We start from the raw sequence: 22,528 nt of genomic DNA on the forward strand, positions 1-22,528 counted from the left end.
CACGCTCATAAAGACGTTCTAGAGTGTTTAGTTTGGTATTCATGGAGATACCGCCTCCGTTAGCCTGGCTAGTACCAGCTTTTTGAGTTCCATTGGTTTTCTTTTTGTTCTTGAACATCCCTTGTTCGGCCTCTTTTCTCTCCGCCTCACAAAACATAGTTCTTGGTAGCGCAGCCGCAACTACCAAAAAATTAAGCTCGCCCCTTCGCTCTGAGTCAATGTCAAAAAAGCGCTTGAAAGATTGTTCACAAAGTTGCGCTCACCGCGCCTTACCAGCAAAGTTATGAATGCCTGAAGGTGGAATACACACGGCAACTCTTCCTGTTGAAGGCAATGCGGGAAATCCTTAGACAGACTCGGTGCATCCGGAAACTATTAACATCAGCTCCCAAACACCAGCCGGTTGCACTCATGGGCGGGTGCACGCCATGACGGGGGTGTACCCGTTTCAAAGTATCAAAGCACAATCCTGGAGAGTAAAATTACCAAGGAAAGCAGCACTCGCAGGGGGTTGTCCCAACCAGTTTATTACGGCGGAACAAACAGCAACGACGCGTTTCGCCGTAGGGCTTTGTCAAGTTGTGAGAGAAGCGAGGACATACAAACATATATTTGTGTACCAATATGGTAATGTTCAGGCTGACCGACATGTTATTATTGTGATTTCACGGTGGTTAAGCATGGTTTAACAAGATCGAATTTCCATGGGGTGTGCTCTGACATCGGCCTTCATTGTTAATCAGGATGTTATAATGAGTATTTGTTGTGCCCATACAGGGCGATATAAAATGCAAAATATAGCAATTTACATGTTAATATATGACATGATAAGATAAGATGGTGATTTTGTATAAGTTAAGCACTTCCCATTGAATGTATATACATTGTAAGATGGCCGCTGTTTATCGGAAAATATGCAGTCCGTCTTCACTTTTCATTACTTCCTGAAAAAGTTTAAAATGTTTGTATGTCCTCGCTTCTCTCACAACTTGACAAAGCCCTACGGCGAAACGCGTCGTTGCTGTTTGTTCCGCCGTAATAAACTGGTTGGGACAACCCCCTGCGAGTGCTGCTTTCCTTGGTAATTTTACTCTCCAGGATTGTGCTTTGATATATATATATATATATATATATATATATATATATATATATATATATATATATATAGATAGATATATTAATGTAGGCTGAGTCCACACAAACACACATCGGGCAATGCCCCTTTAGCGAAGTCTATTGTCTCCTCTTGGGTGCATGGGATAGCCAGGATGCTGGACCTTCTGTGATTTGTGTACCTGTTTGCAGCACTGCCTGTGATCCTCAAGAAGGCATATTTCACGGAACTACATAGTGTCCTCTCCGTCTTGATATGGGGATGTGGAAGGAAGAGGGTGGCACTCGGTAAGAGACAAATCCCTATGTTAGAGGGGAGCCAAGGAGCCCCAAACTATGAACTCTACTATGCTGTGGCCCCCTTGCAGTGGCTGATCGGATGGCTAGGGTCGCACCCAATTCAGACAGAGCAGATCTCGTCCAGACCCTGCGGGCTGCTACTGTCATCGAGTGGGTAATGAACGCAGGACAGTCATATCCCAGGTTGAATAAGCTCACCCCAGTGACAAATGTATGTTTGCACAATATGTGGAGGTAGCTTGCCCCTCCCCATACGTGCCACAGTTGCCACTATGTAATTACCAATGCTGTCAAATTTACATAAGGCCATGGATGGAAGCATGGGGTACACTTGGTGGTGGACATGTGCACAATGGATGGCTTGCACATTTTCCAAAATATACAAGATACATATGGAATGGGATCACTTCAATTTGTGACTTACAATGTACTGGCGAGCAGGTGAGGGACAATTTGCAGGCAGGACAAACAGGTCAGAGGTTTTGCAGGGTCTACTGTTCCATGGGAACAGTAGGCAACAATCACTACACTATACAAAGCATTACTTGAGCAACATTCATGTAAAAGCCCAGATGCCAAAACTAAATGGGTATGGACATTACAAAACAATATTGAGCACACTCATTAGAGTTTGTAAAGGGAGTATGCAAAAATCCCAGACTCATGTCACTTTGTCATTTTTGCCCCTAATGCGACCTTTTTTTTTTAATGCAAAACAGTGCTTCAATTGAGTCACGTAATGCTATCTCTAACTGCTGCGTGATTGATAGATTTATATTCACCGAGTTTCCTACATAGTAGGTTAATTACATACATGGAAGTAGTTTTCATCTCACCGGATATAAATGCACCGGGGAACCCAATTTCGTCTCATCTCTCCGGCACTTCCAATTTACAATCATCAGCTGCCATTTACGGGGCAGAGCTGTGGGGCTATAAGGATGCGATTGCCCTAGTGGCAGTCGAAAACCGTTATATGCGTCAATCGTCGGGTCTCCCTATTAGTACCCCTTTGGTCCCCCTTAGACTAGATCTAGGGCTTAGGTCAACCTGATAGGATAGGAGTAAGACCTATCCTGTATTAGAGAAGGATTTGGGCCAGTCCTGAGCTATGCTCATATCGACAGGTCCTAGAATATGTGCTACGCTTTCCGGGGTAAGGCAGCAAGCATACCGTGATTAAGTACATAAAAGTGACCCTTAAAATGACTGGGAATAAGAGACTATGGGTTGCGACCTCTAAATTATCAATTTAGTACAACGACTGGCACTATAAAGCAGGAATTATGCAGGGGATGTCTAATCTGGGATCTTTAACACATGCTTTCCTCACATTGAAAATTACTTTGTGGAAGAACAGTTTCTGTATGAGAATGAATCTATAGTCGCTGAGAAGATCTATCTGCAAATCCGGTTTCGTTGAGTGGAGCAGAGTGTCATAAAGTGGAGTGTAGAAAAGTGACACAGAGTGTCGTAAAGTGCATTATCAGAGTGGAGTGACTTAGTGCCTAAGTGTGGAATGTCGTGGCCTGTCGTAAAGTAGCATAGAGTGGAGTGTCATATAGTGAAGTAGGGGCGTAGAGTGGAGTGGTGTAGAGTGGAACAGATTACAATGGAGTGGATTAAAGCTGAATCGACTGGAGTCGATTAGAGTGGAGTGGGGTAGGGTGCAGTTTATTAGAGTGGATTGGAGTGAATTAGGCTGGAGTGCATTGGAGTGGAGAGGAGTCGAGTGGATTAAAGTGGATCAGAGTGAAGTGGATTGGAGTGGATTAGAGTGGATTGGATTAGAGTGGAGTGGATTAGAGTGGAGTGGGCTAGAGTGCATTAGGGTAGAGTGGGTTTGACTGAAGTGAATTGGAATGGATTAGAGTCGAGGGGATTAGAGTGAATTAGTGTGGAGAAATCTGAAGTGCGTTAGAGTGGACTGGATTAGAGTGGAATAGAGAAGAGTGGGATTGAGCAAAGTAGAGTGGCTTCAAATGGATTGGAGTGGACTGGATTAGTGGAGTGGATCAGAGTGGAGTGGATAATTGTTGGATGGAGAAATATTTCAAGTACATCTTTTCCAGAAAGCTGAGCTACTGGGGGATGTGCTCTTCCCTAATGTCCCACCCCAAACACCCCATCCATCGAAGCACCTCTGAACACTGACGACATTGGCCTACTCAAGTGGCTGCAAACGAGAACAGATGCACTCCACAGAAAGCGTCTCAATACGGAAATCAAAAGAAACCTTGTGCTTTCACTCCTATGCAAATGTGAGCACTACTTCATGGCAGACCCGTCTGCCCCCTCTATCCGGTCCGCTGCTTCTGGACAGAGCAGGAAGCAGTATATCAAACTCGGACTGGAACAGCTCTCTCTAAGGTCCAGGGTGAAGCCACTCACATCAGACACATTATAGATGTCCATATTACGACCTCCTCTTCTGGTTCCAAGCAGAAGAGCATAGACAGCAGAAGAAATGTCTGGGGCAGGGGTTGAAGGGAAAAGAAGTAACAAGGACAGGGTTAATTTGCATGAGCTCTCCAGCAGCTGTCAATCAAATGCTTGAAATGAATTAAGTGTGAGAACTGCTCCTAGAGCATGAACAACAGACTGGCTGCAGGGAGGCGTTATTCTTCCCCTAGCAGGAAGACCAGTTGGGGTAGGCACAAGAACTTACTTAACTTCAAAGGGGCTGCCATGTCACAAATAAATGTCAGGGGACACCTGTAAAGACTAAGCCTTTGTCTTCCTAGTCAGGCTGGAACCAAACCCAGTGGGAGCAGAGTTACCACCAGAACTCGTTTTCATTGACCACAGTGGAGGGGGCTTTCTATTACTCTGGTTACACCTCTGGGTGGGCACACAGGCTCTGTACAAAGTGAGAAGGGTTTCCCATCTAGGTTTTGGGGAATAAAGTGCACTGGGGTATTTGAGTGAAGTAGGGTAAACAGGAACTGATTCAAAAGTGGATAGGGTTGCTCCTGGGAACGTTTACCCCACTGGTTAAGGAAGAACCAGGAGTTACCCGCCCCTCCACCCACTAGCTGGTGTCAAGCATAAATGTGGCACCCCAAGGCACCATCCTTAGAACACTCTGCACTGCAGAAGAAAAGAAGGAGGACTGTGTCTGCTGTTTGAGACTTGTGAGTAAACTTGAAGGGCTGAACCTGCTCCTACATATACCAAGGACAAAGAAGTGGACATCAAAGGCAATTGGCTAACCTTCTGTGTGGCTACGGAGATGCAACAAGCTGCAAGAGGTCTTTTCCCACGTGTACCAAGGACAAAGAAATGGACAGCAAGGGGCAGTTGGCTAACCTTCCATGTGGCTACAGGGACGCAACAAGCTGCAACAGGCCTTTTCCGTAAAGTGCCCAGATGACCAGGAGCAAATGGACTTGGACTGAACTATGTTTTGGCCTTTGCCTGAAACTCTGAGCGTCTCTAAAAGACTTTCCCTGAGGGCATTGGGGCCTTAGAAGTGTGCTCATGTGCTTGTTTGACATCAGAAGTGCTTGAAAACTTAAAGGATTTCCCTTCAGTGGGACCTACTGCCAAAAAGGCATGTACCACAGTGTCGGATTGGATTTCAGCTTTATCTTGAGAGGAGACCTCCACACCGCTGTGAAAATGACTAAGTCACGTTCTGAATTCGTATTTAGAAAGTTTGCAGCAAAACTTCAGAGCACCTGCAGGGGTATTCTGCTTCAGATACCTGGCCTTAAGTTCCAAAGCAAAAGCTACAGTTTCAGCGGCAACCCGCACAGGGGGAATATTCCTTCTCAAAAAGGGACAAAATCCCACTCTGAGTGGGACTTAGAAGACATTCAACACTTTCCTTCCTGAAACTGAAAAAAAATCCCTTTCTGAAGTGGGACTCAGACACTTTTTGACCTTTTTGAATTCCAATCACCAGGACAAATCCAGTTGGATGATCCAATCCATGCTTCATTGCTGTTGACTTGAAATTGTAACTTGGTCCTGATCTACGGCAACTATTGACTTTCATTGGAGCTTTACTTTTTCTTTGTGCTTTTTTTAACTCAAATATTTAAAAATTAATTCATAACTCCTGTTCTCCATATTAGATTTTTGTCATTTCTGTGCCATAGCTACCATGGGTTGAGTTCAGGATTAAATAAACCTTAACTGGACTTAATAGTTTAGTGACTTTATTACTTCCAGTGGACTTGCATCCACAACAATTCACTTTCTTACAGAACTATTAACCAAAGAAGATGCACAGTCCGACAAAACAATTGCGGAAAGACATTGATAGACTTAGGTAGGAATCACATACATTTATTTTGGTATCCTTCTTAAAATGTATAATGTAAAAATCCATAAAACCCAAGATTCCCTTCACTTAAAAAATATATACATACTGACTTTGCTGCATTGACTGTTGAATGCTCATTTCCTTTAGTCTGCTGCATGAAAATGCTTCAAATTTAACAGCTCCTGGAATGCCTCACTTTTGTTATGAATACAAAATGTTTGCACTCTAGTTCTTCATTGGGCCTCTGCAGTGAAGCAGGAAAACCAAATGACAGACTGCTGCTGCTGGAAGTAAATGGTTTGCAAAGCATGCCAGATGTGTTCCTCACCTGGATGAGGATGATACTTGAGAATTTGTAGAATATGTGTCTTCATTTAAGCTTTGAGGAACAGTATCCATAATTGCATGACAAGCTTAACCCCCTCAATTTTTTCCCAATAGTGTAGTCGTTTTCATAGAAAATGCTTTCACTTTTACAGCCCTTATTCTAGTAACCTGGTGTTCAGGTGTGGCTGACATTTATCTTGATGTGGAATGTTACAATTCGAGTTGTTGATTATAACTAGGGCCCCTGGTTTTATGGTACTTATATTTATGTCATTTCTGTCTATATATATCCATATTTATTTTTTGCTAATTTTCCCTGTATTTATCCATATTTATTTTAGGTTTTGTGAAAAAATAAAGCAGAAACGTGTACATTTCTGCATTTATTTAACCAGTTAATGTACACTCGTGCCTGAACGCCTGACAGGTTTCAATGATATATACACACTCAGGTGATAAAATACACCTTTTATAAGAATGCGTGCACATTCTAGTGTCAAGGTTGTGCAAATCTACTGCTGTTTAAGGCTCCTTTATTTTTTTTATTCTTTGCCTATCAATCCTCACTGCTTTTGGCTTGGCAGTCATGATGGACAACATTCAGAATCACTCAAAAACTACCCAATTTTCATTTTTATCCACATTTAAAAACAAATACAGACAGGAAAACAAATGTTTTTTTGTCTGTATTTATCTGTAAAAACGGTCTCATGGAGCCTTAATTATAACTCAATGGTGAACCTACAGTACAACACTGGGCAATCAACTGACAGACTGTAGCTACTATTGGTAGTACTGTTTTACTTGCATGTAAAATTTTTATCTCATATAGAGGAAGACGATATTTGAGAAGTTATACCAAATACACTCTTATTTTTGGTTTCTGGAGTGTTATCTACAATTTCCATGAAAAAATCTTGACAGAAAACAGTTTTTTGTCAAAGATGGTTTATCAAATCACAGCAGAGGATCAGCACTGTGTGCTTGGATTTAAGGTACAGGGTTTCAAAGTGTGTTTTAAAATTGATATAATTAGTTTATAAACTGTAGGAAATCTGGGAATATTAATATATATTTAGTAGTGTTTAATTCATTCACGCATAACTGAAACGATTGGTTCTTCAGAATCTTGACTAATGTGTACTATCACATTTACCCACAGATAAAGAAAACCCTTTGTTCGCCCTACATCTAAAATGTATCAATATCAGGAGAATTCCCCTTAGATATTAGTCCAACGATGCCCAAACAAGTCTACTCCAGCTACTCCCAATATCAATATGTTTTGGAAGGTGCACCTGTACAATAAGGACTGTGAATGCCCCATTAATGATACACGTACGGACACATGACACTGATTTGAAGAGTAAATTGTGCAACAGATATTCCGGGTCGTAATTACAACCGAAAGCTGACGAATGGCCATTAAGAGATCTATGTGAAACAGCCCTGATGAAGTCGTAGGGAACAACCAAGACGAAGAAAACATGTTGGCTAGAGCATGAATGAAGTCAGAAAAGAAGAGTTAAAGTGGACGAAAATAAATCATCAAATAAGAGAAAGACAATTTTGTTTTGTTACTCCAAATTGTATTATCATGTGGATTTTGTAGTGTGTGCCTTAACGTTATACAATTTGTTTGCTAATGAGTGTGAGTGTCTTAGTGTTATCAATTCACCCAAATCTTTACAGCATTTAAAGCTGGTCAATGAAGAGTGTTTTGTTAAGCCATGGGAAAAATGAGTGACAAAAGTATGGCTACAAATGAACACTCAGAAGGGTTATAGAAATGTTATGTGTTCAAATTTGAGTGACAAATTACTTGTGCAAATTAGTGATTTTAACCCCTTCCCCACAGGGCTAATTCCCCCCGCTAGGCTGGGGGGAGGTGGGAGCGCGTGCAGCGCCTCGGTGCTCTTGACGAGCTCGGTGCTCTTGACGAGCTCCGCTCGTCACACAGTATGGTGGCGCTATGTTCATGACGAGCTGAGCTCGTCATGACCACGCCCGTTTTAATAGAACGCTCAGCACAGCGCGGGAATTAGCCCCGCGTGTGAGCGCTGCGATTGTCATGACGAGCTCAGCTCATCATGAACACAGCGGCACCATGACGGAAGAGGTGAATGATGTTATTGGTCATAACAGATGAACCAACGCAAATGCACTTGGAATTATTTCATAACGTTGATTAGAAGTGTGATTAATAGGGAAATATATTTAGAGCACACTTTCTTGCAAGACTCCATTTTAATAGAATGGATGAGGTTCCTTATATTCAGCTCATTTTGCTCCTGTTATTTCTCCTGTCCATTCACAGATCTATTGCGAGTCTTCTCGTTTCACAGTTTCCGCAGAGCATAGAGTGCAATGTAGAAAATGTTGTTGGTAAATTGGATTCTGTAGAGCCTACTACCATTCGTATGAGAATAGGAACCTTTAACATTCATGTTTCTAGGCTTATATTTAAGATGTAATTGCCATGTAATTTACTTGCCTGAACATGCATGTGAAAAATGGGAATTAAAGGAAAATCAACAAGCATTTACAATGCAACGGTTTCGCCTTTGGAAAAGTTAGAGCTATTGGCAATGTAAATGACAATGCCATTTATTTATCTGTTTTCAAAACCAACACATAAATACAAATTTTGTCATTTACAATGCCAATAGCTCAAACTTTTCCAAAGGCGAAACCGTTGCATTGTAAATGCTTGTTATTCAAAGTGCCCACTATCAGAGTAAAGTAAAGTAAAGTCCACATTTGTAAAGCGCACAATCACCCGTAAGGGTCTCTAGGCGCTGGGGGCCGTCGGGAAGATTAAGCGAGCTATTGCCCAGAGTCACATGGTGCTGGGCTAACCTGCCGCCGGAGCCGGGGATCGAACCGTGGTCTCCAGATTCCAGCGTCAGTCGCCCTGGCCACCAATGAGTGACCTTTTTTTTCTCTCATCTGGCTTATAGAAACTTGTATTCCAGAAATCTCCTATCATGAATTCCAGTCCTCTCAGAGGAGGTGTAACCTTTGCAATATCAATAAAATTAAAATTGTTAAACCGGGTAATATAATTGCGCATATGTACAGGTTTGCAGCACTGAAAGAAAAATAAATGGCATTGTCATTTACATTGCCATTAGCTTAATCTCGGCAGTCACTCTGCACTCCCTAGCATTCTGCAGTCACTCTGCACTCCCTAGCACTCCCTAGCAGTCTCTCTGCAGTCCCTAGCACTCCCTAGCACTCACTAGTCACTCTGCACTCATTGCACTCAACGATGAAGGGCAACATTATTGCTATAAAAGGACCACTGACCAAATTATTTGAAGATACTGTTTAGAGTAAGATTTAGAAAAACGCAAAAGCAAGCATTGGCAAAGGCAATATGTCTGGCATTAGGATTTTTTTTTTTGCAAGCATATGCAATTGACATTAAAAGAGTAAAAAAAAGTAATACAATTTAAAAATACCACCATCTAAATGTGGTATATAGTTTTTCAAAAATAACATTTTAATAATAAACCACTGCAAGAGTAAAAAAGAAAAAAAAAGTGAAATGAGAGCAGAGATTGGATTGGCCTGACCAGCAAAGGCACCGAAGTAGAGCACTTTTAGGCACATGTGAAAAAGCAAAATGCCTATATATATATATATATATATATATAGATAGATAGTTGTACATTAGGTAAGAGTTTCCAGAGAAAGATCAGTTTTTGTTTTGCATCAGTGATGTGATTGATTGATGGTGTATTTTTAGATGTCTCAGTGACGTCATTTACATGTCACGAGAGATGTAATAGAAGGTCATAAGCAGTGAATTGTTGGGGTGCAAGTTATACTTAGGTCAGTGAGTAGAAATGGTGAATGTCGTCTTCAAAACATTACAAGACCGAACTATAATGTTGCTTTAACCTTTGGGTTTTTTTCAGCGAACATGACTTAATATATATGCTGCACAACGAATTGCTATTGCACTCTGTACTTCAAATTACTTTCATGTATCATACACATCCGTAGCTGTCCAAGGGTCCGTGCCATGCTAAATGCACACCTAAACACTTGCCATAGTACATGCACTGGATGCATTTGGCTCTGCATCTGCACTATAAACATGCCAAGCATTGTAGAGCATTACAAACAAACCTAGCCTTGTACAATCATCAGAGACGCACATGGGACATCACTTGGACCATGCACACCCTAAGCTGCAGGAGCACAAAAGAAATACATGGCACTGAACGAGAACCACAGAATGAACTAGTACTGCACAATCATCAGAAAAGCGACTTAAACTGCAAGTGCACAAGTTGGATCCCTCCTGCAAATGTCCCATGTGCAGCAAATACACCACTGGTGTAACCAGTGCTACAGATGCACAACGTATGCAGCTAGAACACCACTCATGGGCAGAATCAAATATAGACCACTCGTGATAAAGCACTACACTCGCAATAATCATGCACTTACCATTGCAAATGTCAGTTGCAGTGTACCATTGCAGTAGGACACTACTCACATACGGTTTACATTACATATCCGAGAAATGCACCAAGCGCTGAACATGGACCAATTCTCCTTCCTTTACTATACACACACACCTCGTACCCCCTGCAGCTGCATAAGCACCATAATGCACCAGGGATGCACATGCTACACTCAGACACCAGATGCTAAATAAGTTATATTCATCACTGGACTCTGTACATGCTCCATTCATACAGCCACGCCATTCAAACTTCCAGTGCAGCTCATGTACCTGAGGCTGCACAAATAAATCACATTAAGTTGCACATGCGTACATAGGAAGTACTTCTGCAAGAAGCACTGCATCAATATCACTCTCACCACAGTGCTGTGGTCACCATTCATGTCCCTAAATTTCGCAAGGGCATCATTATTTATTTATTTATTTTATTTTATAGCACTTGTAAGGCGCACAGCTACCCACAAAGGGTTTCCCGGCGCCAGAACAGCATGAAACACGATATCACTGGAGAGAGAACAGTCAAAGCATTTATTTATTGAATAACCATGTTTTTACACTTTTTCTGAAATTCATGTAGCTTTCCTCCTTGCGTATATAAATAGGCAGTGAGTTCCACAACGTTGGGCCCAAGTAGGAAAAAGATCTCCCGCCTATTCTGGCCCGTTTAAACCTTGGTACCACAAAGTTTGCCGCTGTGCCTGAACGAAGACTACGATTTGGGAGGTAGGGTTTAACAAGTGCCTGTAGATATTTGGGGGCCGTGCCAGCTTTGATTTTAAGTAAATAACTCAAGGCCTTGAAACGAATACGATTTTCAACCTTAAGCCAATGCAATTCCCCAAGATGTTTGGTGATCCTAGCGGATCTAGGGATTTTGCAGAGCAGTCTGGCCGCAGCGTTCTGCACTAATTGTAGACGCTTTATCACTGCCTTGTTTGAACCCAGGTATAAGATGTTACCGTAATCAAGCCGAGATGTCACTAAGGCATTGACCACGGTCTTCTGGGTAGTGGGTGGCAACATCCAGACTATTTTGCGTAACCATTTAAGAATGGTAAAGCAAATACCTGCCACTTTGTTTGCTTGTTGAGTCATAGATAGACTGTCATCTATGATGACCCCAAGGTTTCTAACCTGAGAGGCTAAAGGTGGGAGTTTGCCGAATGACGATGGCCAATGGGAATCGTTCCAGAGGTCTTTACTATTCCCTAACAGTAGGACCTCTGTCTTCTCTCCATTTAATTTGAGTTGGTTGGCTGACATCCAACTGAATATTTCTTGGAGGCCTACTTTTAATGCAGAAGGGACAGACAAGTCGGATTTGGAGAGTGAAAACAGGACTTGCGAGTCATCTGCATAAGTCATTAAACTTAGACCATAGTTTTCTACAAGATTGGCCAGTGGTCGTAGGTACAAATTAAAAAACAGAGGGCTCAGGATTGATCCCTGCGGCACACCATGAGGAGAGTGGAATACCTCAGAACATGCCTCCGAAGAGGAGATCTGGAAAGTGCGGCGGGATAAATAAGATCTAATCCATTCCAGAGCTTTGCCCTCGACACCACTCTCCCCCAGTCTGTCAAGCAGTATGGAGTGAGAAATGGTGTCGAAAGCCGCACTAAGATCTAACAAGACCAGTGCTACTGTTTGGCCGTCATCCATAAGTTCCCTGATCTTTTCTGTGACCCCGAGTAGCGCCGTTTCGGTAGAAAAGCCACTCCTGAACCCGGATTGGGACAAATGCAGGACCTCATTGTTTTCCACATAGGTTGAAAGTGCCTTGTGTATATGCCTCTCTAATATTTTTGAAAAAGCAGGCAATAATGAGATTGGCCGATAATTGGCCATTATCATCGGGTCTGCACCTGGTTTTTTAAGTAGAGGGCTGACCATAGCATGTTTCCATAGAGCAGGAACTATAGCTTGTTCCATGGAGGCATTCAATATCTCTGCTATTGAACTCAAAGCAGGGTCCTCCAAATTTTTTATAATACCGATAGGAATAGGGTCACGCGGGGAACCCGATTTGATCGATTTAAGTAGTTCCTTCAGTGTATCCAATTTAATGGGGGGCCAGACTTCGAGATGACATTTTTCTCAAGGGACTAGGGCAGTGTTACCTTCCTTGTCTGTGGTCCTGCTGTCATTTTTAATATTAGAGACAATGTTCTCAATCTTGTTCGAAAAGAAAGACGCCAGGTCCTGGCATTGCTGGGTATTAAGGGGGGTAGGTTCTGCTCTAGAGTTTTCCCCAGCTAATTCTTTTACCATGTTAAAGAGAGTCTGAGATTTATTTTCGGCCATGTTAATAGTGTTGGTAACATAGCATGCTTTGGCTTTCATGCATGCTGAGTGGTAACAGTTTCTGGCCTTTCGGTAGACTTCTTTTTGGTAGAGGTCATAATTTTTCCGCCACTGCCTCTCTAGAGTCTTGCAGGTAGATTTTTCTTTCTTCAGGGCTTCTGTGAACCAGGGGGCGGGAGGGCGGTGTACTTTCCCTTTGCAACGGGCTAAAGGCAGGCAAGTATCAACAGCACCAGTTAACCATAAATGTGTTGATTCTGCAATGCTATCCATATCTCCCTCTAAACATGGGTGACCCTCCTTCAAAGCATTGTTAAGGTCCTCCAAGTTAAGGGATTTCCAGTTTCTTCTAAAAGATTCTGAGGATGTCATAGTTGGACCTTTTTTGGGCTTAAGTGAGATAGTAAAACTTTGTAGAAAATGATCTGACCAGAGAACAGGTGTGGTGTTAAGCCATGAAAGTTCTTTCAGATTTGATATTATAGGATCTAATAAGTGTCCAGCTTTGTGAGTTGGACCACTATTTCGTAGCGTCATATCTAACACCGTAAGGTCATCTATTAAGTTTTTGCAGGTCTTGTTCTTATCATCCTCTAAATGAAGATTCAAGTCTCCTAATAGAGTGAAATTTTGGGCTTTTAGCTGAAGAGGTAAGATATAATCAGCCAAGTTTTCTGACCAGGAGGAATTATTTCCTGGCGGTCGGTATAACAATAAGCCGGAGAACTTAAAATTGGGATTGAGGGTAATTTTAAAAGATGCTGCTTCGCAGTTTGGGATGAGTGCAGGTTCAAAATTGCACACATAGTCTCTGTTATGAATAATAGCAATACCCCCTCCTGTTTGGCCTACCCGATCTCTCCTGGTAATAGCATAGCTCGGGGGGAGGGCGGATGCAACATCAGGGCCCGATCCATCATGAAGCCACGTCTCAGTTAGAAATATAGCACAGGGCTTATTTTCAGTCAATAGTCATTCATGCACACCTTGTGCTACAAGCATATCTCAGTGCGGAACACGCCTCACACATACCCAGTACTACACGTGCAGCAGACAGCACACGTATCACACACACCCCGTGCTTGAGTTGTGCATGAAGAACCTAAACACGCAATTGTGCACATATATTCATATTACACTCGCACTTCTTGTAAACCCAGTTCTGTACAACACTATCCTATACATGTCCCAGAACCCTACTAAGGGCCGAATATGGACCACGTATATACCCACTGGTTCACACACATATACCAAAACACAATACACTACAAATGTACAGTTCACACACAGTGTTCTGTTCTGCACATACTACGTATGGTCCAATGTCTCGCATGCAAATCCAGATGCTCCGCACCAGCAACTCAAGCACACATGTTACACAGACACACACCCTCCTAGGACCGTAAATCGTAAAGTAGTTGCTGGTACAACTGGTTCGTTGCTGGTACAACTGGTTCGTTAGTTAATCTAACACTATCCATGCAGTATTCTTCCAAGAAGCACTAAACATGAACGAATGTTCCACCTGGCATTGCGTATATACCAATCCTGCTCTCACATGCTTCAAATGCATTTCATTTATCGGCAACACTCATACTGCCCGTGCTGCAGACAAACCCACACATCGCAGACCCTACTCATCCTCGGTCTGCGGGCCACAGTGCAGCACATCAACCAGTCTCTTGCAACTCATGCGACGGGTACTACTGCCCATACATCAGACACTACATGCACCGCTCACTGCACCGCTCACAACCAGCAGTGGAGATCCAATCCAAACTCCCAAATGTAACGTGCCTATGCTGCACGTATACTTCTCATGCGCTCCGTAACAGACCTGCACTCTAAACGTGATACTGAGTGCTGGACAAATGACACCTCGACATGCCATGCACTACACATACTTTCATGTATACTATGGTACTATAATCCAAGAACTACAGATGCACCACTTATATATCCAATGACAACGATAGCGCATGCACTCCGGGGTACATATATATTCAATTCTTTGTACACCCAGAACTGCAGCAAGCGCTGAACATGGGCCACATATGCATGCACCGGGGAAGCGCGCCACATACACCACTCATGCAGTTAAGGTTGCATGCACAACTGTTCATGCCCTCTTGGTCGGCAACCCACCACAGTTGTACCAGTGCATGTTCATTCGGCAAAACCATGTGCAGAGCATAAAGCAAACATTCACCAGCCACTACATGTGCAAGTCTGCTAGATCCAGTGCTGCGCACATATCCTCGCAGAGGATAAATGCACGTAGTGCTACACGTGCACCACGCACACACCTATACTGGTATGCAAGTCTCTGCACAGCACTGAGAGAGTCAGCACGCTTTTCATACGACTGTGCAGGAACATCAGAGGAATGATGACGTTATGTGTTAAATTGATGTACCCCTGCCCACTAGTTTGATTAAGAGGATCCTATTCATTCAAACTACTGCTTGGCAAACAGATGCAAGAAACAAATACTTCTCAGCCTGGGAAACATGCGTCCCACCTACACGTTACTTCTCTACACCCGCGCTCTGGAGTACAATCCGTGAAACTTGCAGAATAGCAGCACTCGCAATGTGTTTAAGTAATCCTACAAACACGGGATTCAATGTGGCTCCAGGACTGCTACGCGAGGGATACTTAGAATGAGTTATCCACAGCAATTGTATGGGAGATTCAAAGAGACCCTTTGAAAGAAGCTATGTGCAACTTGCGGTGGGACCCCCAAAGCCCCACTCCCGACCATTACCATGCCCTCGCATCGCTTACCGCACAACCTCTCCTGTCCATTTGCAACCAGCTCGTCTTCGCTGCACTGGGGCCTGCCATAAACCTCTGCTGTCAATGACATAATAGAGAGACTATTCTAAACTGAGACGACTAGCCAATCATCGACAGGAGAACATCAGCCATCTTGGAAAGGAGACGTTTAACCGGACGGTCGGCAAAAATCACCAAGAATAGTCAGTAACATTAGGCGAAAATAAGCATTTTGGAAAAACGTAGCCAATATAACTCATACATTGAGACGGTAAATTGAAAATGCAAATATAGATGTAATTAAAGAAAAATGTATACACTACAGAAAACATTTGATTCAGTTTTAAGATAGTCGGCAAATAAATTGTTTTAGCTAAACACCTTCATGGTGTGATTCGCGGAGTCTAGGATACATTCCTTTCTAAGATGCTGTTATAGGAAGTGGCGCCTACCCAATAATACATGGCAGCCGGGGAATTCATGTTGTTAGGCACGGGGAGATTAAGCATCGACGGCGGGTGCCGGCAATGCCGGACCAGATTCGGGAGGCAAACACCACTCACTCCTGTAGGGATTCGGGGGCGTGCTCTCCCCTTCCCATTGGCTGGAAGGTAAAATTCCAGCCAATGGGAAGAGGAGAGGGCGTGACTTAAAAAAAGACACGGAAACGCCCCCGAATCGCGTTTTCACGGGGAGAAAGTGATTGACGCAGATGTCTTCCAATGGCTAGCCTCCATTTATGGAGCTAGCCAATGAAAGACAAGGCGGGACTAAGCCCCACGCTGTAAGAACATGAGATTTCTCCTGGGCGGAGCTAGGAGCTCCGGCCCAGGCGAAACCTAAAAAACGTTCATGGGGAGATGGTGATGTGTGCATGTGCGAGTATGTGTTGAGCCTGGCAGCATCCTCTCAAACGCAACTGATATGACTGACCACTATATCAGGGCACACCTGCCATCTTCAGTTCCCTGTTGCACATGTGGTCCATCTGTGAGGGGCCCACCTTTGGCATAATGCTGATGAATTAAGGAACAATCATGGAAATTCTTACAAAAAATGGGCAACTGCGACCTAATTCTTGGCTTACAGTCAACCCTCCTGGCTTGCTGGTTCACACTTCTGAAATACTCCTGACCCCGACATTATTGTGACATGTTCCTCATGAGTGTGGTTGGTCTTGGATGACTATAGACATCCATTGCATGATGGCAGACACTTCTGATATAATGTTGGCCATGGCATGATATAGTTCATGTGGCATCATTTTGGAATCAACAGCATGACAACACTATCTCAGGCTAATGTTGAGCCTGGAATATCTGCTGTACTTCTTTTCATCTATAGAACCATCGTTGGCACAATGGCAACCACCAATGCTGGCAGGGATGTGGAATTTCTATAGCCCGACGCCCAGGATATATTGTTTGGGGTCAAGGGCAACAAGTTTTAATGTGTATTTTGTCCTTGGGACAAGTAGGCCCAACCTCCTGCAGCACAAACCCTTTGGCTGCCAGTTTGCAGTAGCACATTAAGGGCCAGGAAAGGGCACTGCCTGAAGTTATTATTTGTGTGCCTATGTTAATGCTGTTCAAACTTGCATTTATGGTACATTAATTAAAAGACATAATTATTAGGGTGAGCGCTCTAAGTAAATGTAAGTTCTGATCGCACTACTGACAGTGGTTACAGTATAAAAATGTGTACTCACGGTTTCAAAGTTTAGCAATATGAGGCTATGCATAATGCTCCCAGAATGCTCTCTGATTAGATGCAAATATGTGTAGAAGATTGAGAGCAAGATTAATGACTCTTTGCTTTCAATATAAAATGTTCCTAAAAAAATGAAAGTAGGAAAAAAAACATTTTGCTAAACTACTATGAAATTTCAGGTACAGTTTCTTTGCAGCATCATTTATTAAAATGTGTTGATGCATGCTAGTATTTCGCAAAAGTAGGTCTAAAATTAGTGATCAGCTTTTTAGTTTTGCCAATACGTGACTTGTTTTGGCATGGTTTTTGTGAAGCCTACTTGATGTGAGAGCTGCCGGGCCCTCGCCATTATAACAAACATTGGCAAAAAGCACAAAAAAATTGGTCTAAAAAAGCACTCACTGCCACATTAGTTACTGCCACTGAACAAAACTACTTTTATTTATTTATTTATTTAGTAGAGCGCGCAGCTACCTCCGACGGAGGTGTCCCGGCGCTGAAAACATTATCCCAGGAGGGTCGGGGTGGGTGAAGAGTGGGGAGGATTTAGATCTGGGAGAAGAACCAGGTCTTTACTTTTCTTCTGAACATGGGTTCTGATGTCAAGAATCTTAACTCTGTGGGCAGCTGATTCCAGAGTTTGGAGGTGACAACTGCGAGGGCCCTTCCACCCGTGCGAGCAAGACGAAAACGGGGACATATCATGAGGCGGAGGTGGTTGGATCTGAGGTTACGTGGTGCCTGTGAAAACTTCATTCTGCGCCGTAGATATGTAGGGCCTCGGTCATTAAGGGCTCTGAAAGCCAGAGTTAAGGCTTTGAATTGGATCCGCAGTCTTACTGGGAGCCAGTGGAGTTTGATTAAGTGGGGTGAGATGGAGTGACGGTAAGGGATGTTATAAATCAGCCTGGCTGCTGCGTTCTGGACTCTCTGTAGTTGGTTAATGAGGTAGGAGGGAGCACCTACATACAAGCTATTAGCGTAGTCTAGGTGGGAAGTAATCAGGGCGTGGACTACTGTTTTCCGAGAGTCTAGTGGTAAGTAGAGGATGATTTTTTTTAGCATTCGTAGCTTCCCGAAGCAGGCGGAGGTAACTTTGCTGATTTTGGTTTTACATGAGAGAGAGAGGTGTCACATTGAAAGCCTAGGATTCGGGCGGCTAGGGCTGGTGCTGGGGGCGGGTTGAGTTCGGATGGCCACCAGATGTTAGGAGGTAAGGGTGATTTCTGATTAAAAAATAAGACCTCAGTCTTGTCGGTATTGAGCTTTAGGTTGTTCTCAGACATCCAAGAGGCGATCCTCAGCATGCAATGGCGAAAGTTGTCGAAAGATTTTTCAGTGTGGTTTTTTTGTGGACTTTGTGTGCCAATATACTCCTTGTGAAAGGGCTTAATGCCGTCACTCACAGTGAAGCCATCCGATACAGAGAGAGGGAGAGAGAATTTTAGCAAATACAAAAGGTTGTGCTTAACGCCAGACCAAATTAGGGGCCCTATTATTAAAGAAAGTCTCAAAAGTGCACCCTTGGTATGTGTCCTTGCATATAGTGCAGCTGTATGGCTGTCGAGAATTTACAAGAATTTATAGAAGTAGGGCAAGAAATGTACTCCTGGAAAATATTTGTGAACTGCAGTTTATCATGAGCAAATATGCATGTGTAGATTTGCTCATGCGAAAACCCGAGTGTTTGTAAGGTCACTTTCCCATCAACCACTTTTTCCCAACTCTGGAAGAAGGTTTACGCCAGCCATTGTCAGGAGTAAATTTCCAACATTTCTCAGTATGGGAAAAGATCAGATAAGAGTTGTTAAAAACCCTTAAAACATGCAAGTTAGTAGATTTGCACAGACTTAAATGGCATTCCAACCCTGGAACTATAGCTTACCACTACCTTCAGTCCCAGTATGTAGATCTGCAGAAACATGCAACATAAAGGGATTGCTAGTATTCAAAAACTACTATGGTATTGACCCTGGCATAATAAGAGAGGCTATATAGGAGCTCTTATATAATGAGATTGTTGCCATAATTTGTCGCAGAACCACATGGCACCAAAGGGACAAGTGGATTTTGTTACAGGACAAGTAGATTTATGAAGTAACTTGCCCAATAGACAAGTAGACATTTTAATAAATTCCAAACCCCTCTGCTGGTGATGAGATCTTCAGCATGACAGGACATACCCCTTCCCTAGTGCTGGCTCTAATATTATAGAGGAAATTCTTAGGATAGTGTGTGGATTTACTTGGATGGTATATGGCGTTCCACCTTGCTCTCTTGAGTGACTGATGGACCGGCTATGGTATTAATCCTTTCAAGGATTTTTATCCTCCTTGCTGGACCTGTCTCTCTTAAAAGCACTTCAAATGACAATTTCAATTTATGGACATGTAGAACCTAGCTGTCCCGACAAGAATGATGGATAGGGAAGGTTTAAACCTTAAAGGCTTATTTCCAGATTTTTAAGTCATACAGGAATCAAGAAATATATTCAAAATCAATATATCAGAGTGCCAAGCTCAGTTAGAATACAGATTCAATAAAAGAAGTCAGTAAAGTTCAGGTCAGCAAATACAGAGTATATGATGGGAAAGCAAACCAACATAAATTCACCTCTCAGGTCAGTAAGAAAGGGACACTTTTCACATCAAAAAGAGCGTAATTTTATAGAATTCTGAACAAAGTATTTTAAACATTCAATAGAGTTGCAAATGGTCCCCACATAATAAACCAAAAAGAACTTGCTACAGTAAAACATTCTCAAAAAATTAATTTCGAAAATCTCTCATAATTCTACAACATGGAGCTTCTCACTGATGCAGCCACCTGCACTAGAACACTTGTGTGCGATTCTGCTACAACTGCTAGGTGAAACTTTGAACATGTACAGTTCTGCTGAAATAACTGAAAGGTTGTTGTCTTGCTTGTTAAAATACATTCAAGAAGTATTCTACTGAAATCTGAAAATAAGTTTATTCACGTGATATATAACATTGGCAGCAAAGTCACAAACAAAATGGAGTATGAGGCCCACAGGTAATATTTTAGCTACATTTGTAGTTTCACTGGGGTAAAGCGTTTATATATAAATGAAAATAAACGAACACACCCATCACCAGTTGCATGCAATAAAGTTGTGGATGGAAGACTGAAACAATACTTGATGGTTGGACTCCAGCGGTGGTGTAGGCTTTCTAACTAGTCACATTTATCCATTCACTCCCTCATTAACGTGCCAATGGATCCATCGATGTACTCACACATTCATAATTAAATATACCAACTCACCCATTCATCCAACATGCCCTTACTAACTCAGTCATGCATTCGCTCGTCAAAAAAATACTCTCATAGTTATCCGTTTGAAAACACTCGGAAGCAGCTGCATATTTCAAATAAATATAACAGGTGCATGTCCATAGGTACTATCAATACAGTTGGCCTCGCTACATCAGTCGCCCTTGAAACAAGTGCACAATCTGGCACGCGCACAACAAAAGCTAATAAATGTTCGCATACGGGTATTCTCGATCCCACCCTCCCAATGGAAAGAGCATCGCCTCAGAGGTTTGTGGGCGTGGCCTAAGCTGACAAAAAGCCCAGGAACAATAATGTCATTTTCTTATTCAATGAAAGCCAGTTGCACGGTTTACACTCAACAGAGCCCGACTGTGTCAAACGCGGCACACGGTTGTTGAGATTCAGACGTATTGTGGAGAGATGTATGTAAACACCGGTTATGAATTTCAAATCAGTCCCTACAGAGCGAAATGAATAAACCATTTACACTTACCAGGAACAGCATGGAATACACGGAGAGGGAGAACTTCAACCCGTAATAGTAATACAAGGAATCCATCCAATCACTCCGGCCACGTTTCCGAGGCATCTTTTAGCTGCACTGGAGATGCGCTGTATTGTAAAATCGCTGTATTTGTCCCCCTCTGTCTATGCCGCTCACCCGATTGCTTTGCCTATTATGCATGCCTGAAGCTTCAGCACTTCCGCCTCCGAGAAACTGAAAGCTGTGGAAAGGGAGGTGACGAGGCGACTCCAGCTGGGATTATTTTTTTTAACTCTTTAGTGTATCGCGTGCAGCAAGCCTTTGTTGTGTTTGTTGCATGTTTATGTTTTTATAGCAAGGTCAAATTACGTTTTATTTTTCCCTCGTTCTGTTGTTTTTATAACAGGTGTTTTGTTTCCAAAACACCATTAAGAACGCCCCGGTTACCTACTGGTAATCGTCATTAGCCAAGTCTTCCTCGCCAGTCAGGTCGATGGGTAATACTGGGGCGACGAAGTCTGGCGAGGTGGTAATGCTGAGTTTAATGTTTCTGAATTACTATTTATTTTTCTTGTCTAAACTACAACCATTCGTAGCCAATGGATATCGTTGTACTAGTTGTAAGCGATGCTGTCATTTAGAACAAGATGTTCAGTGCAGACAAAGGGGCTATAACAGATGGGTCGAGTGTTCTGCCCTGACTTGCGTGGGGTAGCTCGGATTGGCTGACATTCCCCCAGCCTCCCATTGGTTGTTGCTAAAATTTTTAGCAGCCTCTGGCACACAGCCATCGCTTCACTCATTGGGTTTGGAGCACACACCTCTAAAGTGCTGAATGGTTTCACTTTCTAATGTTTGCAGAGCTGTCAGCAGTAAGGCACAAATGCTCGAAAATAATGCCCTGATTACTTACCAGTAATCTTCATTACTCTTAGACCTACTGGTCCTCGTCACAGTCATTACACTTTGAGCAGTACTTGAAACGAAAAAGAAAAAAAGTGCAGGTTAGGTACCCACCCTGTACCAGAGTACCTGCTTGTTTCTGAGAAGTGCAGGTACTCCAATTAAAAGTATAACATCACTCTTGAGAAGTGCAGGTACTCTCCCGCTCAATACAACAAGCATTTGCAATGCAATAGGTCTCGTATTAGGAAAGTTATTTGTTCTGTCCATGACAAATTTGTTATTTATGTCTTATTTTTGAAAATTGTGAAATTAATAGCTTTGTCATTTACAATGCTAATACTTTTATTTTTTGACAATGTGACACCTATAGCATTTTTAATGCAACATGTTTTGTATTTACGTGACTTAGAAGTATTGATTTTACAAATAATGTTTTTTAAAAAAAAATTAGTACTTAAATAAAAGTTATTGTAATTTATAATGGCAATAGCTTAAACTTTTGTAAATAACTTTTGTGAAGATTATGTTCAGTGTATTTTATCGGGACTAAAATATA

General features: G+C 42.5%; 1 protein-coding gene across 1 annotated transcript in view; it reads right to left on the reverse strand.

The window, feature by feature from the left end:
* Positions 1-21,318, reverse strand: part of LOC144791091 (tetraspanin-15-like) — a 235,268-nt gene extending 213,950 nt beyond the window's left edge. Inside the window, exon 1 of the mRNA XM_078665748.1 lies at positions 21,076-21,318. Within this exon, the coding sequence (XP_078521874.1) occupies positions 21,076-21,171 (96 nt within the window). The 5' untranslated portion in view covers positions 21,172-21,318. The remainder of the gene's footprint in view (positions 1-21,075) is intronic.
* Between the last annotated feature and the right edge of the window lie 1,210 nt (positions 21,319-22,528).

The sequence above is a fragment of the Lissotriton helveticus genome, chromosome 11 (genome assembly GCF_964261635.1).
Source record: "Lissotriton helveticus chromosome 11, aLisHel1.1, whole genome shotgun sequence".
Taxonomy (NCBI): domain Eukaryota; kingdom Metazoa; phylum Chordata; class Amphibia; order Caudata; family Salamandridae; genus Lissotriton; species Lissotriton helveticus.